This window comes from Gobio gobio (genome assembly GCF_949357685.1).
Source record: "Gobio gobio genome assembly, chromosome: 6".
In the NCBI taxonomy this organism is placed as follows: Eukaryota; Metazoa; Chordata; class Actinopteri; order Cypriniformes; family Gobionidae; genus Gobio; species Gobio gobio.
In genome coordinates, this window is record NC_137102.1 from 58,300,467 (window position 1) to 58,317,457 (window position 16,991).

Below are 16,991 nucleotides of genomic sequence, written 5' to 3' on the forward strand. Positions count from 1 at the left end.
TCTGGAAAACGGTGTGCAAAGAAGTAAACATTTATTTAGTTTATCATATAAAAACAAATCTTCAAACCACAATGAAAATAAACCTTGTATCAAAAATGGTCCCACTAAATGTCTATTTACTACTTGTTATTGCCAAAAAACAGTCCAAGTATTGTCCAATTATACTTTTTTATTACATTCCCATACATTTCCCTAACAAGTGATTTATTAATTTTACTGTTTTAAGTATAATATCCCTCTTTATGTTCATTCAAAAGAAATAAATAAAACAGTACTGACCTTAAGCCAGGTTAGAAAAATATGGAAAAATAATTATAAAAATGGGAAACCTCACATGCAATAATGGGTCGTTATCTTTAAATCCAAAAAACATAAAGTACTGTTAAACTGGCATTTTTGGGGGTTTAGACAGTTGCATTTAATCTGCACAAATGGCAGCAAGACATTAGTTATTATTTTTTAATGGACTATAGGTGCATTAATGAGGGGCCTCATTTATAAACCTTTCCGTAGATTTCATCCTAAAAGCGTGCGTACACACAAAAGCTAGATTTTACGGCAGAAACTCGAAAAATTCCCTTTATAAAACCCAGTCATCTGAAGATTGTGTGTACATGCGTCTCCGCCCCGAAATATCCATATATGGAGCTTCCAACACCTAGTTTTACTATACATGTCCTCATTTGCATGTCATTTGCATATGCATATTCATCCACGTGATACCATGTATAACGGTACAAGACATTAGGAAAATATGAGATATGGATGTGCTGTCGCATTACACATTAAATGATCATTGAATAAATAAATCAAAATAGTATAAAAAAACATTTAAGATAAAGTTTTTCTCAATATTTTCCACTGGCCAAATAGCATTTTTAATTGCTTTATATTTGGAATGGAAACAGATAGGCATTATTGATCATAATTCGCATGAAAATATTTTCTCAGACCATGAGCTCTGTTATTATCATGTGTATTAAAACATAAAAAATCTGCATGCCGCGGGAAAAGTGTTCAAAAGCATCGCATCCACTACAAATATTTCTATTTATTAGAATATAAAAAAGGTTTAACTAATCGTTAGGATAACCATTTCATGTAATTTAACTCCATTAATGAGAATTGCATATTTAATTTGAATGTGCATATCAGATGTAAAACAGAGTTTAAATACTATTGCTGTCAAACCGATTAATTGTGATTAATCGCATCCAAAATAAAAGTTTGTGTGTAAATAATACATGTGTGTCTGAGTATATATATATATATATATATATATATATATATATATATATATATATATATATATATATATATATATATATATATATATATATATATATATATATATATATATATATATATGCATAATAATTATATACAGTACACAAACATATATTATGTACACACAAATGTTTATTTTGGATGCGATTAATCGCGATTAATCGGTTTGTGAACATGCACTGTATTTATAATTAGGACTCATATACTAAGGATATACATAATGAGGATTTAAAGTGGATTTCCTTCATCTCTGTCAGTCTCTCTGCTCACCATCGGTGTCGCCAAACTGCTCTGTCTCCAAAATGTTCGAGTTTGCATACGGATGCGCACATTTTCCTGTCGAGTTTTGACAACTTATGCGTAGGAAGTGGCGTACGCCTCTTCCAGGGTCTGTTTTGTGCATACGCATCGGTTATAAATGAGGCCCCTGAACAAAATACATAAAATAATGGATGGAAATAACATAACTTACAACATACAAAACCAAAAAACAAATAAAACACTGCGGGAACTGTTGACAGCCGACAGTCTGGAATGTGGATTCTTCATGGATTTCTTCTCTGGTTTGCTCACAAGCTGTTGAGCTCTTGGAGCGTTTGATCCAGGACTTGATGCATCTCCAGGTTCTGCTGTTTTGCCTCAGCCAGACTCTCTGAAACAAACCAGCATTACAAGACATGACTGACAAGAATTTACCGATTCATTAGCACATATACAGTAAACATCACTGATTGCAAATATCTGTGCAATTTTTGTAAACACAACTCTTAAAAGTGTTGATTTCATAACAAACGTCCTTCCATACCATTACACTTTAACCCACAGCTGGGTTACGGAAGTTAAATCCCATTCATTTAGTCTCCACAGAGAAATTGATTGAAATTGAACGCACAAACCTTTTTTAAAGGGGTCATGAACTGAGAATTCATTGACATACTGTATAAGAGATTTTATATATAACTGAGATTTTGACTGTATAAGAGGTCATCATACCATAAGAATATTCTGTAAGTTTCAGAACTGAAAACTTCCTTGTTAGTCCAAAAACAGCTTTTATTGTAACCAATCCCAGAGAACGACTCATTGGTGAAAGACCGCCTCTGCAGAAGATCAACTTCATCATTGCAACTTTGGCCCCGCCCACTGGAGTGTTAGTGAGATGACGAGGAGAGACGAACGGACTAAAAATAACATTACCTTCCAAAGGATCCTAATGCTAGGAATGTGCTCATTTATTCTCAACAATGTCAATGTCTCAGTTGAGCATTATTTATTTGTGTTTGGAACATTTCACTGTGGATTCTTTGGTAAATCAGTCGCAATTTTGTTTTTTATTAAAAACATGCTAAACGTTTTCTAGAGTCCCACATGTAATACTAGCTATTTCAAATGCAAAGATGTTAGCCAATCACAGCAGTGGGCGTTTACACTGAAGTCTCACAGTGGCCAATCACAGCAGTGGGCGTTTACACTGAAGTCTCACGGCAGACACGCCCCTTCAAACAGAGCGTTCAGAGGGCTAAATTCTGGGCGTTTTTAAATAATTTTTTATGTAAAATCATACTAACATTATAAGTGCATCACAGGAAACATCAAACAATAAAACAATGCAGTTCATTACCCCTTTAATTACAGTAATACAATGTGCTCTGAGATAAATTATACTATATGCTTCTTTAGGAGCTATTTTTAATAAAATTTGTTCTCATGAAAATGGAAACAAAAGCAGAAATTACGTAACCAAGTCTCCCAGTCAACCTTAAACCACTAATATATTGCACATATCCGAATATTTGGCAGTAAAACATTTTTAGAAATATCTAAAAAATATTTAGAAAGTCTCCTGAATTCTTACTAAATATTAGACAGCAGTACTACAGTATGCAATATTATATCTCGTCTTCTTTATCCTGCTACCTAATCTAGGTGTCTCATAAACCTTGTATAGTATAAATTTATTGCATTATTTATTATGATTTTATTATGAAAGAGCTACAAAGATGACTGAAAGGAGAAAGATTAAGACGACTCAGGATCAGAGAGGCAGGAAATGTGTTATATTTGTAAAAGCAAGAAAATGAAACAAGAAAGAGCAGAAAAGGTTTATTACATTTTAGAGGAATAACCAAACTTTAAAAGACTGGAAATATGTAAGGCACAGGGTGAGCAGAGAAACAGAGAAAGAGGCACAGCCAATCAGGAAGCCACAGGGTAATTTATGCAGAGCAGCACTGCTTGATTGAACGAGAAGGCTGTCAATCACAGAATAATGGTGCATCCATCTTATGATATTCAGCTCAAGCACTGCTGACACATAACACCTTCTATAAGGAGGTCATATCATTGAGGGCAAGATCCAGCTCTTCACTAATGGCCTTGTAATTCTGCTTCTGAGTATAGACTTCATCTGGAGGTCAAAGGTCAAGAGCAGAAAGGAGAGGCGTTTTGGCCGAGGATGGAGGAAGCAGGAAACAGGAGCAGGAAATTATAGAAAGAAAAAGAAAGGAAACAATAAGTTCACAAGACACAGTGCATCAAGTCTTTGAGAGAGAGTTTGAAATCACAGGTACTTATTTTGAATAAGTAATTACATCACGACTTAAAGTACATACTTTAGATGTAATCTGGACATACTACATTCACCATGTGACCTATAAGCGACATCGCTTCACTGTAGGGGTGTAACGATTCATCTACTACATCGATGTATCGATTTATTTTCCTATGATCTAACTACATCGATCTGTGCTCGGCAAGATGGCCTTCCGGACGACATATATCGATCTAACATCGTTTTAAAAGGTAATCAATCGATTGTATCGATCATGGGAAATAACGCATTGGATTTAAGCACGTCAGACTTTAAATGGATATTTTTTCTTAGCACTTTTAATGATAAAGCCGTTAAACGTTACTCGATTAAGTCTGCCTATCTGTGACATCATCGCAACGCACGCACCAGCAGCAGCGCTAAGAAAACAAAACATAGGATGGCGGATGACAGAGAAGCCAACGGGCGAGAAATTATCAAGCCACCAGGAGAAAGAGCTAAGTTAGTAACGTTTTACCTGTACTTTCAACCCTTGCTAAATGTTACCTGTGCATTCCTGACACCAGTGTGCCAGCAGACCGAGTTTTTAGTACTGCTGGCGACATCGTGAACGCACAGAGAAGTGTTCTGCGGTCAGATCATGTTGATATTTTTGAAAAAGAAATCTGTAGAGTCATTGAAGAGTAGTTGGTTACATTTTATCTTTGTTAAATATTGTTTGTTTATTAAACGGAGAGTAGTAGCAGGTTCAGCCAGTTTATTCAACCTGAAGAAATGTTGGTTGCACTTTATTTTTGATATTAATATTGTATTTGTATTATTTTAATGTTGTAAAACAACAGCAAAAATAGCAGGTAAACCTACTATTAATTAAACCTGAAGAGTAGTTAGTTGCACTTTATTTTTTATACTAATATTGTAATATTTTTATGTTGGAAAACAAAAGCAGAAGTAGCAGGTTAACCTACTGTTGAAATGTTGGTTGCACTTACTGTGCTTTTATTGAAAATGTATTGAAAATTGAAAATGAGAGCAGAAAAGGTTAACTTCCTTTTAATTCAACCTAAACTGTTGGTTGCACTTTATTCAAATAAAATTTGAATGCATTTGCCATTAATTGTTGTTTACTTGTTTGTTTATATCCATAATTAATTGATACCTGATTCCCTTACAAGAAACAACAGGAATCTAGGAAACTTCACCTGCATTGAGCAGTATCCAGATATTTATTTCAGTCACACAATTTTTGGCTAAAAAGTTACTGAATCGATTTCAAGTCACTGAATCGTTTCGGATCGTATCGTTCTAAATGAACCAATATCGTCCTTGAATCGTATCGACAACCTCAAATCGTGATACGAATCGAATCGTTGTTAAAACGAATCGTTACACCCCTACTTCACTGTCATTCATAAATCCTCTCCAGTGGCTTACTTTTTGCCTATACTTTATTATATTCAGACATAGTCTTCTGTCACATACTGTTTTTCGCCTACTATATAGTAGGGAAGTAAGCAATTTCGTATGAAGCCTGGATTTTGTTTTCTTGCTTGAACGTTAAAAAAACACATTATTTTCCCCATAATGTCCATTGTTTTGGCTCCTCTCTTCCCAGTCTGTCAGTAACGCTCTGTTTAGTTCCTGTCTCTATGAAGCACCGCCTTCTGAAAAGCACACTGTGCTCTGATTGGTCGGCTGGAGCAGTGTGTTGAGATTGGTCAAGCGCTTCCAGCATGTTTGGGGAAAGCCCCGCCCCCTACAATAACCGCCAGTTTCAACACACTACTAATTAACTCAATCAGGCCCCGCCCCCTTTATTCAGCGTATTAATTATTTAAATGAGGAATATTGTGACGTGTTTGTTCCCGGAAGAAAACTCAAGACTACAATGGAGGCGTTTCAGGGAGTTCAGAAAGAGCTGTAAAGCAGCTCCACAGAAGACAATCGTGACATTATCCAGCTCATTATGTGAGGCTAATGGTCAATTTTAATTTGAACATCTTCTCTAGTTGTTTGCTAAAACTATTTAAAGACCGCCTATGGTGAAAATCAAGTGTTTAATGTTGTATATGTCTATGTGGTGTTTTTGAATTTGCTTTAAAGACAAACCATGAGCAAATTCATCAGTCAACACCAGTATTTCCACTTGCCATTGTGCAGCGTTTACTACAGTAAAGTTGAGTGAGTGAGTTTCTGAGCTGGTGTGAGTGAATAAAGGCGGGGCTAATTTACATATTCATGGATCCACGTATACTTTTAAAGGTGCACTATGTAACCTGTTCAAAACAAAGGCGTAGTTTGATGACGCCATGTTTGAGCGCAGAATCTCGGGACATGTGGTCTTCACCCCACAGACAGTGGGACAGAATCTGGACAGGACTCGGGCAGAAATCATGTTGATGGATGTGATTATTAACGTTACTGTAGTCTGAAGCAGAGCAGGAGCGAGTGTTGAGGAGCTGAGGAACCGCTGGAGCGATTGTTAATAAGATGAACGCAACACACGCCTCACGAGCAGCGGGACTTTTATTATGACACAGTCGCCAGCGCCATTTCCGCTCATGAGTGTGAGGAAACGCAGCTCTGATGATCATATTACACACATCTGAGTGTGTTGATGATGTTATGACGTTACTCTGTGTGTTCAGATATGATGTCATCGACAGGCCACGCCCTCACAGTCATGGTTCATTGGTTAAAATAGCAATATCTCACGATTTACAAAGAGTTGGAAACATTTGGGATATTGTAAGTACTCAACTGAACAAAATATATAACACTGGCCTAGTGGCTTTTGGATATTTTACTGAAAATGTTTTACATAGTGCACCTTTAACGCATTAAAATGTGAAATTATTTTCACAGGCAATCTTTTTTAAATATGTAATTTTGGTGATCAAAGATGAGTTTAAATGGATACAATTATTGGGGGGACTTTAAAAAGTTAAGTTAAACAGGTCAAACATGCTAGCACTATTACCGCTCTTCTTTCTTTTACTACAATGAACAGACAAATAAAGCTCGACTGGCTGCCGCACGCAGTCAAAGGGGACAAAGGTTACATTCCAGCTGACGGTATTAGTGACGTTATTCGCTGAGGGAGGAACGGGGAATCACAGCCACAGAACTTACCCTCCAGGTCATCGATGGCCTTTTCCAGTTTGGCCACCGACCTTTCAGCAAACTCTGCACGAGTCTCGACCTGTGGGGGAAACACAGAGGCACAGAATGAGGGGGAGAGTGATGGTCTGAAATATACTCTACACAAAATGCGAATGCATGTAAATCCATTATACATTTCATTTATTTTAAAAAGAATCTTCTTGAGAAGACAATTTTTTTTATGGAATATTGCATATTATAAATATCCGTGCACATGATTTTTTTATTTTTATTCATGTGCCTTTTAATCGTTGATCAGAATAACTTCCCCTCCCTCTTGCAACGACTTTCTGTTCTCTGATGAAGAGGGCGGGGCAACCTGTCACTCACATGAGATCGACCAATAGCAAAACACAACCATCCAATTAATTCCCCACAGACAAAATCAAGCCACACCCTACATTTGTTCTTGTTCCAGAAGCCGTTGCACTCATATATATACACTCACCTAAAGGATTATTAGGAACACATACTAATACTGTGTTTGACCCCCTTTCGCCTTCAGAACTGCCTTAATTCTACGTGGCATTGATTCAACAAGGTGCTGAAAGCATTCTTTAGAAATGTTGGCCCATATTGATAGGAGAGCATCTTGCAGTTGATGGAGATTTGTGGGATGCACATCCAGGGCACGAAGCTCCCGTTCCACCACATCCCAAAGATGCTCTATTGGGTTGAGATCTGGTGACTGTGGGGGCCATTTTAGTTCAGTGAACTCATTGTCATGTTCAAGAAACCAATTTGAAATGATTGGAGCTTTGTGACGGTGCATTATCCTGCTGGAAGTAGCCATCAGAGGATGGGGACATGGTGGTCATAAAGGGATGGACATGGTCAGAAACAATGCTCAGGTAGGCCGTGGCATTTAAACGATGCCCAATTTGCACTAAGGGGCCTAAAGTGTGCCAAGAAAACATCCCCCACACCATTACACCACCACCACCAGCCTGCACAGTGGTAACAAGGCATGACGGATCCATGTTCTCATTTTGTTTACGCCAAATTCTGACTCTACCATCTGAATGTCTCAACAGAAATCGAGACTCATCAGACCAGGCAACATTTTTCCAGTCTTCAACTGTCCAATTTTGGTGAGCTTGTGCAAATTGTAGCCTCTTTTTCCTATTTGTAGTGGAGATGAGTGGTACCCGGTGGGGTCTTCTGCTGTTGTAGTTGTGTGTCCACTCATGATGGGGAAGAAGAGAGAGTGAGCCAATCAGCAGTAGGGGCGTGTCCACTCATGATGGGGGAGGAGAGAGAGTGAGCCAATCAGCAGAGGGGGCGTGATGGGGGAGAAGAGAGAGTGAGCCAATCAGCAGAGGGGGTGTGATGGGGGAGGAGAGAGAGTGAGCCAATCAGCAGGAAGAGGCGTGTCCACTCATGATGGGGAAGAAGAGAGAGTGAGCCAATCAGCAGTAGGGGCGTGTCCACTCATGAGGGGGAGGAGAGAGAGTGAGACAATCAGCAGAGGGGGCGTGATGGGGGAGAAGAAAGAGTGAGCCAATCAGCAGAGGGGGCATGATGGGGGAGGAGAGAGTGAGCCAATCAGCAGAGGGGGCGTGATGGGGGAGGAGTGAGAGTGAGCCAATCAGCAGGAAGAGGCGTGTCCACTCATGATGGGGGAGAAGAGAGAGTGAGCCAATCAGCAGGAAGAGGCGTATCCACTAATGATGGGGGAGGAGAGAGAGTGAGCCAATCAGCAGAGGGGGCATGATGGGGGAGGAGAGAGTGAGCCAATCAGCAGAGGGGGCGTGATGGGGGAGGAGTGAGAGTGAGCCAATCAGCAGGAAGAGGCGTGTCCATTCATGATGGGGGAGAAGAGAGAGTGAGCCAATCAGCAGGAAGAGGCGTGTCCCTTTTAGTGATCACTATAACCTCTTAATCTGGTCACATTTATAATATATTAGTTACTTGGACTATCGTGTTATGTAGGGAGCTGTTCATGAAAACTCTTCATTGTTTTTTTTGTGATGGAAGGGATGACTTTGCCATCGAAGGAGTACAGGAGCTAAATAACAACTAGACATTCGACCTGAATTATCATAGTAACACAAATTGCTTTCACTTATTGATGTCATAATACCCTTGGGCGGCAGGCACAGCAGATTTGGCCATAGTCGTTGCCTGTGTTGCATAGCGTGTGACTTCCGGTTAAGAGGGCTAATGGAGTAGATGTGTTTGTTCCTCGCATAGCCTGTACGTGAATGGGGGGCGGAGGCTTTCAAATATCAACAGCGTTTATCAGAAATCGCTTACTGCACCGTTTAAGTTGGACCTGTATAATGACACATCTGGTGTAATGCAATTTGCATTTGAAGGAAACTCTATCGCCCACTTGAGTATGACAGTATGCCACAGTAACACAAAAACACATGTTGAGTATTTATAATGAGATTGCACGCTTGCTGTGGGTTGGCAGTGGATTCTACATTGTGTACTTGTGTAAAGCATGCTCCTGGAATAAGAAAGAAAGACTGGCATGCAAAACTATTAGAATAAACAGTTGATTTAGGTTAAACTTTCCCACCTCTTTCAGTTTATCAGTGAGAACTTTGACCTCGTCTTCATACTTGTCCTCTTTCTCCGAATACTACGAGAGAAAACAAGCAAAGGGTTATTTAGACCTTAGATTTAGAGCAACATTATACCAGACATGTTTATTGTGCAAAGGTTAATTCAATTGACAAGAAATAAAAATGACTCGCTGATGAATTGCTTTGTTCTCCTCTGGCAAGTCGCAAAAATGTATATAATGTAAATTAAACGTATCGATATCATGAAATGCATAGGCCCGACAATATATAAAAATTACTACCATGACATAAACCGAATACGAACATTCACAATTTTGTACATAAATAAACAATAGCACAAGTGTGACCATTGAACAAACTCATTATTGAAATATTGATTTAGCATTAGCCATAATACAGTGGCGGAAAGATTTTTTGCAGTTTGATTGGATCTTCAACAACAAATATGAGATGCACTTTATTCTTACTTTGAAAAGTTTATTAGATAATTTAGTCCATTGTCATAATTATGCATGATTAAATAGTTACTTGTATGTTCAGAGAACATTTAAAAGTAACGTTGCATTGTGTTTGTGGGCATTTTGAACATTCAGAAATAATGTTTTTATAACTTAATGGAAATGTTCTTTTAGTTGGGAAGTCATTCAAACTACTGGGAATTTGTTTTAAAATCATCCTAAAACACCTTAATATATATAATTGAATTAACAATAGTATTTAGCAAACCAAAGAAGAAGATGCACAAGGGCTTCTGGGAACACTGTTGAGAAATGACTCAACAAACCATCCGAAATGTACCAATTCACTATAAGATGAATCAGATTTCCCAGAAGTCCATTCTATGAGAGCATTTGATTATTGTTCAATACTATGGGCCTAATGTATCAACTTATATCAGAATGCATTTATGAAGAATTTACACAGAAATCCGTTCTGCCCCATGGAATTGTGGGTCATTATTCAGCTGACTTGCCTTATCTGATTGAGCTTCTAAGGACTTGAGGGTGTTGGTTACATTTTTCAGTTCTTCCTCCAGATCTCCACCTTTACTGTAAAAATGAATACAAAATGTTAGTATTCTTCACCTTCTCACAGCTTGAACGGGAGTTCCTGAACAAGTATTTTAATAATATCAAGAGTTCGCTTGCAGCTAGTTTTCCGCATATTAATCATTATGTGATAATCCATAAACTTTCAAATATGTACTGTATTACGTTTTTGAAGCAGCTTGGATCAGCAGGACACTATAAAAGCTGTTTTTTGCCACGGAATACAAAATTTTTATCTCACAATTCAGAATTTGTTTCTCGCAATTCTAAATTTATATCTCTCAATTTTGATTTTATAGAATTTAGAGCAAAAAAACTCAGAATTGTGAGAAATAAACGTGCAACTACAAGTTAAAGTCTGAATTGCAAGATATAAACTCAGAATTCTCAATTCTCAGGAATAAAAAGTCACATTTTATAGCAGAAACACACTTCAATGAGAAGCCACCTTAAGGTTAGTTCACTCCGGGACGATTATGACACTGATATAGAGAAGAACTCAAACAGCAACATCACACACTAAAGAGAGATGAACACGTAAAAAAGCATAAAATCTGCGTTGAACTTCGTGGCTCAGTTAAAGATGTGTACTAACAGTTCTGCAATCTCTGCTCTCTCTTCTGCCCTTTCCAATTCACCCTCCAAAATCACCAGCTTACGAGCGACCTGCAAACACACACACACACATATCTCTCTTTAACACAGGATATTTACAGAAGCAGTCCTGACTCAAATTAAGTATCTGTAAACTGTATTATAAGTGTGTGTGTGTCTGACCTCCTCGTATTTGCGGTCGGCCTCCTCAGCGATTTGTTTGGCTTCTTTGAGCTGTATTTCCTGAATTTCCATTTTCTCCTCGTCTTTCATCGCACGGTTTTCAATCACCTTTATGCCTCTGGATGCAAAACACACAGATACACAGATCACACACATGTTTTGTTATGCATTTGATTGATGTTATGACTTACTTAATATATATCGCAGTTATTGAACCAAACTGTATCAACACTGAGTTGAATTCAGCTGAATAATGACTGTTTACTATAGTCTTTTTAGAGCTGCTTTACAGCAGAACTGAATTCTGTTTGCACCATTGAATTATTGCACCATTATTTTCCTGTTCATCCCTGTAAAGCTGTTTTGAAACCTCCTGTACTGTATAAAGGTGACTTTACCTGACCCTGTGTGCACAGATGCACGAGTGTGTGTTTGTATACTGACCTCTCGCTCTCATCCACCGCCTTCTCTGCCTCCTCTAGTTTCTGGAGCGCAGTGGCCAGTCTCTCCTGAGCCCGGTCCAGTTCCTCTTCCACCAGCTGGATCCTGCGGTTCAGAGCGGCTACATCACCTTCCGCCTGCACACACAGAGAAGCAGTCGATATGAGGCAGGATCAAAGACCCTAAAGGAACAAGTGGTGCTCGCTGCAGAGCCAAATAATCCAGCTCCAGCTTTGTTGACCTAATGGAAGGATGGAGCTTCACCTTATTTAGGTTTTAGGGGTTATTGGTAGGGTTAGGGTGTGGCTGGATCTTCAAGCTCCACCCATTGCAATCAGAGATTGGAAGCTGGAGGTCAAGCTCCACCCATTATTACATCCAGAGAGAGGGGGCTTGAGGTCAAGCTCCACCCATTATGACCAGAGAGGTGGGGCTGGAGGTCAAGCTCCACCCATTATTACATCCAGAGAGATGGAGCTGGGAGTCAAGCTCCACACATTACGACCAGAGAGGTGGGGCTGGAGGTCAAGCTCCACACATTACGACCAGAGAGAGGGGGCAGGAGGTCAAGCTCCACCCATTATGACCAGAGAGAGGGGGCAGGAGGTCAAGCTCCACCCATTATGACCAGAGAGGTGGGGCTGGAGGTCAAGCTCCACCCATTATTACATCCAGAGAGATGGAGCTGGGAGTCAAGCTCCACACATTACGACCAGAGAGAGGGGGCTGGAGGTCAAGCTCCACCCATTATGACCAGAGAGGTGGGGCTGGGAGTCAAGCTCCACCCCTTATTACATCCAGAGAGATGGAGCTGGGAGTCAAGCGCCACCCATTATTACATCCAGAGAGGTGTAGCTGGGAGTCACGCTCCACCCATTACGACCAGAGAGGTGGAGCTGGGAGTCAAGCTCCACCCATTACGACCAGAGAGGTGGAGCTGGGAGTCAAGCTCCACCCATTACGACCAGAGAGGTGGAGCTGGGAGTCACGCTCCACGCATTACGACCAGAGAGGTGGAGCTGGGAGTCACGCTCCACCCATTAAGACCAGAGAGGTGGAGCTGGGAGTCAAGCTCCACCCATTATTACATCCAGAGAGATGGAGCTGGGAGTCAAGCTCCACACATTACGACCAGAGAGAGGAGGCTGGAGGTCAAGCTCCACCCATTATGACCAGAGAGGTGGGGCTGGAGGTCAAGCTCCACCCATTATTACATCCAGAGAGATGGAGCTGGGAGTCAAGCTCCACACATTACGACCAGAGAGAGGGGGCTGGAGGTCAAGCTCCACCCCTTATTACATCCAGGGAGATGGGGCTGGGAGTCAAGCGCCACCCATTATTACATCCAGAGAGGTGTAGCTGGGAGTCAAGCGCCACCCATTATTACATCCAGAGAGGTGGAGCTGGGAGTCAAGCTCCACCCATTACTACCAGAGAAGTGGAGCTGGGAGTCAAGCTCCACCCATTACGACCAGAGAGGTGGAGCTGGGAGTCAAGCTCCACCCATTATGACCAGAGAGGTGGAGCTGGGAGTCAAGCTCCACCCATTACGACCAGAGAAGTGGAGCTGGGAGTCAAGCTCCACCCATTACGACCAGAGAAGTGGAGCTGGGAGTCAAGCTCCACCCATTATGACCAGAGAGGTGGAGCTGGGAGTCACGCTCCACCCATTACGACCAGAGAAGTGGAGCTGGGAGTCAAGCTCCACCCATTATGACCAGAGAGGTGGAGCTGGGAGTCACGCTCCACCCATTACGACCAGAGAAGTGGAGCTGGGAGTCAAGCTCCACCCATCATTACTTCCAGAGAGGGGAAGCGAACTTAGAAAATGCTATTCACACACAATCTCCATGTTAACCTGCGAACAGATGTGCAATGTGTGCTGACATGAAAGATTATTTAACTGTAAATCAGTGTCCAAAAAACACACTAATTAATTCCTCTGTGGCTAAATGTTGCAAAACATGAATGCTTCCAATGGGGTTAACAACATTACTTCTTATGATGAACTAACCGTTAAACCCTGATAAATCAGTCGTTTTAACCCAGTTAAAAGAGTGAAAGCTCATTCTTTGAGTTTGAATGAGAGTTTGTCCTCTGGCCACGCCCCCTTCCTCCTGCACAGATCACAGCGGGCCTCACGCCTTATAAGGTGCTTAAACACGCATCTCATTATCATACCATTATGCCTCCTTAAAAGTCACAAAGCAAAACAGCTACAAGGAAAATCTCAAATGCTTTTGGTCTTCAATGCACAAATATCTCAATTGCTGTGAATTATTTACTGATTCTCACTATATATAAGGCATAAAAGCCTGATGGGTCAAATATGATACAATACATAAAACACAGGCAAACTTTATTTATATTTCATCAAAGGGTTCAATAAACTATTCCATTTTGTTTTTATTCTGATTAATATCCAGGCTTTATACAGGGTTAACTTTGTCTCAGATGTTTCTCCTAGACACAAATGGCTCAAATGTTGTCATACAGTAAGAGTGTAAAACTATAAAATGAATGTAGACAACAGCTCAGGTCATTTGAGACAGAAGGAGGTTGGTCCACTAAACCATTCAAAAGTAAATCATCTAGTGCTGATGCTCCACTGGAGAGCATAAATCATTCAGATCATGCCGTATAAATCATTTCAGACCATTGCATCTGCTGCATGTATTTAGTAAGTGACGAAAAGACATTGAGTCAAGATTTTCAAAGCAAGCTGCAAATAAAGACAAGAAGTGAGGATGTAAAGAACTGCTGAGTTCCACTCTTAGAAGAAAAGATTCTAAATGGAACCTTAAAGGGTTCCGTCAGGCGCTTCAGAGCCTTTTAGGGGTTCCCATCATAAGTTTCTGTTATGGGTTTAATGTAAAACCCTATAAAACGAGTCTAAGCGAGCAGAAATGCTGATGAGGTAACAGGTTTGATGTTTGATGTGGAAAACGGTTTGGAGTTTATTCCAGATTCAGTCATCCATGCCTACTTCAAAAATAACATTATAAAGGCCCACTGAGGCAGCATTATTCAATGAGTTGATGTAATTTCCACTGAAACAGGAAGACAGGGCGGGGCATATCGATCAGCTCCTCCCCTTTATAAATAGCCAATAGCGTTTAGTTTATATCACAGCTCGGCCAGAGCCATTGATCTCGGAAAAGCCGCAGTTTCCTCCTAATCTCTAACCGTTTCTCCTCCTGATCTCCTCCATATCACTTTAAAATACAGAATACAAACAGTCCGATAAGTTTTCTGGTCTGCACACTGTCTGATCGTTCTCTATCCCCTATATAGTGCACTGTCTGATCGTTCCCTATCCCCTATATAGTGCACTGTCTGATCATCCCCTATCCCTTATATAGAGCACTGTCTGATCGTTCCCTATCCCCTATATAGAGCACTGTCTGATCATTCCCTATCCCCTATATAGTGCACTGTCTGATCATTCCCTATCCCCTATATAGTGCACTGTCTGATCATCCCCTATCCCTTATATAGAGCACTGTCTGATCGTTCCCTATCCCCTATATAGAGCACTGTCTGATCATTCCCTATCCCCTATATAGTGCACTGTCTGATCGTTCCCTATCCCCTATATAGTGCACTGTCTGATCATCCCCTATCCCTTATATAGAGCACTGTCTGATCGTTCCCTATCCCCTATATAGTGCACTGTCTGATCATTCCCTATCCCCTATATAGTGCACTGTCTGATCATTCCCTATCCCCTATATAGTGCACTGCCTGATCGTTCCCTATCCCCTATATAGAGCACTGTCTGATCGTTCCCTATCCCCTATATAGAGCACTGTCTGATCGTTCCCTATCCCCTATATAGTGCACTGTCTGATCGTTCCCTATCCCCTATAAAGTGCACTGTCTGATCACCCCCTATCCCCTATATAGCAGACAGTCAGATCGTTCCCTATCCCCTATATAGCGCACTGTCTGATCGTTCCCTATCCCCTATATAGTGCACTGTCTGATCGTTCCCTATCCCCTATAAAGTGCACTGTCTGATCGTTCCCTATCCCCTATATAGCACATTGTCTGATCGTTCCCTATCCCCTATATAGCGCACTGTCTGATCGTTCCCTATACCCTATATAGTGCACTGTCTGAATCGTTCCCTATACCCTATATAGTGCACTGTCTGATCGTTCCCTATACCCTATATAGTGCACTGTCTGATCATTCCGTATCCCTTATGTAGTGCACTGTCTGATCGTTCCCTATCCCCTATATAGTGCACTGTCTGAATCGTTCCCTATCCCCTATATAGTGCACTGTCTGATCGTTCCCTATACCCTATATAGTGCACTGTCTGATCATTCCCTATCCCCTATATAGTGCACTATGTGCCATTCACCATGGAGAAAATGGTAAATTTGTTAAAAGTGAGCCCCAGCATCAGCCTCTGTTTATAATGTAGGGGGCGGGGCTTCAGATTCTACAGAGCATTTGATTGGACAGAAAATCTGAAGTGCAGAGTGATGTCATCTTATTGGCAGAAGTGAGAGTTTTGAACGCTTATATCTTCTAAATGTGAATTTTGTCATTGTTTTGGAGCACACTATAGCTTATAGATAACAGTAAGACTAACATATTCATACTAAACAACAAAAAAACTTCCATTTTGATTTCATGGGGACTTTAACCTGATTTAAAGCTGATTTAAAACCCATCAAGTTAAGCCTTTTAAATCACTCCAGGATGCAATGCTACTGATGCTCTTTCTCAAGAAATGTTCATTTAAAGAAAGTCCATTTCTGCAGAGACACAAACCTTAAAGTCTTGACTACAAAAAAAGCTAAGCTATTGAACTTTTTCACCATTATTGCCCAAGTTGACTGTATATGGGCATGTGGTCACATGATGGGGCAAGTTGTCACAGTGGAAACCTGCTGTTTATTGGCACTGATGAACAATAAAGCAACTATAAAACAAAACAATCGTTGTGGCCAAAAGTAACTGAAGAAGAAGAGGATAAAATTACACAATTTAAAACACACGTGACATTTAGCCCTCATTACACAAGTGCTAATCCTAATCCTAACCCTATATCAAATACATGTAGTTACTTAATATTACTTTAGTGTATAATTACAGTGTACAATGTCCTTGTTACATATGTTACCATACAATGCATAATTACATGCAACTAAACCAAACCCTAACCCTATAGTAAGT

At 40.3% G+C, this 16,991-nt stretch overlaps 1 protein-coding gene across 5 annotated transcripts in view; it reads right to left on the minus strand.

The window, feature by feature from the left end:
* Positions 1-1,439: 1,439 nt before the first annotated feature.
* Positions 1,440-16,991, minus strand: part of tpm4b (tropomyosin 4b) — a 36,347-nt gene continuing 20,795 nt past the window's right edge. For 3 of the 5 annotated variants that reach the window (XM_079819840.1, XM_079819841.1, XM_079819844.1), the window contains 7 exons: positions 11,805-11,938; positions 11,361-11,478; positions 11,179-11,249; positions 10,508-10,583; positions 9,528-9,590; positions 6,971-7,040; positions 3,324-3,694 (listed from right to left, as the gene is read on the minus strand). In XM_079819840.1, the coding sequence (XP_079675966.1) occupies positions 3,612-3,694; positions 6,971-7,040; positions 9,528-9,590; positions 10,508-10,583; positions 11,179-11,249; positions 11,361-11,478; positions 11,805-11,938 (615 nt within the window). In that variant the 3' untranslated portion in view covers positions 3,324-3,611. Of the gene's footprint in view, positions 1,940-3,323; positions 3,695-6,970; positions 7,041-9,527; positions 9,591-10,507; positions 10,584-11,178; positions 11,250-11,360; positions 11,479-11,804; positions 11,939-16,991 lie in introns of those variants that run through there. The other 2 variants (XM_079819842.1, XM_079819843.1) reach the window with 1 other exon arrangement.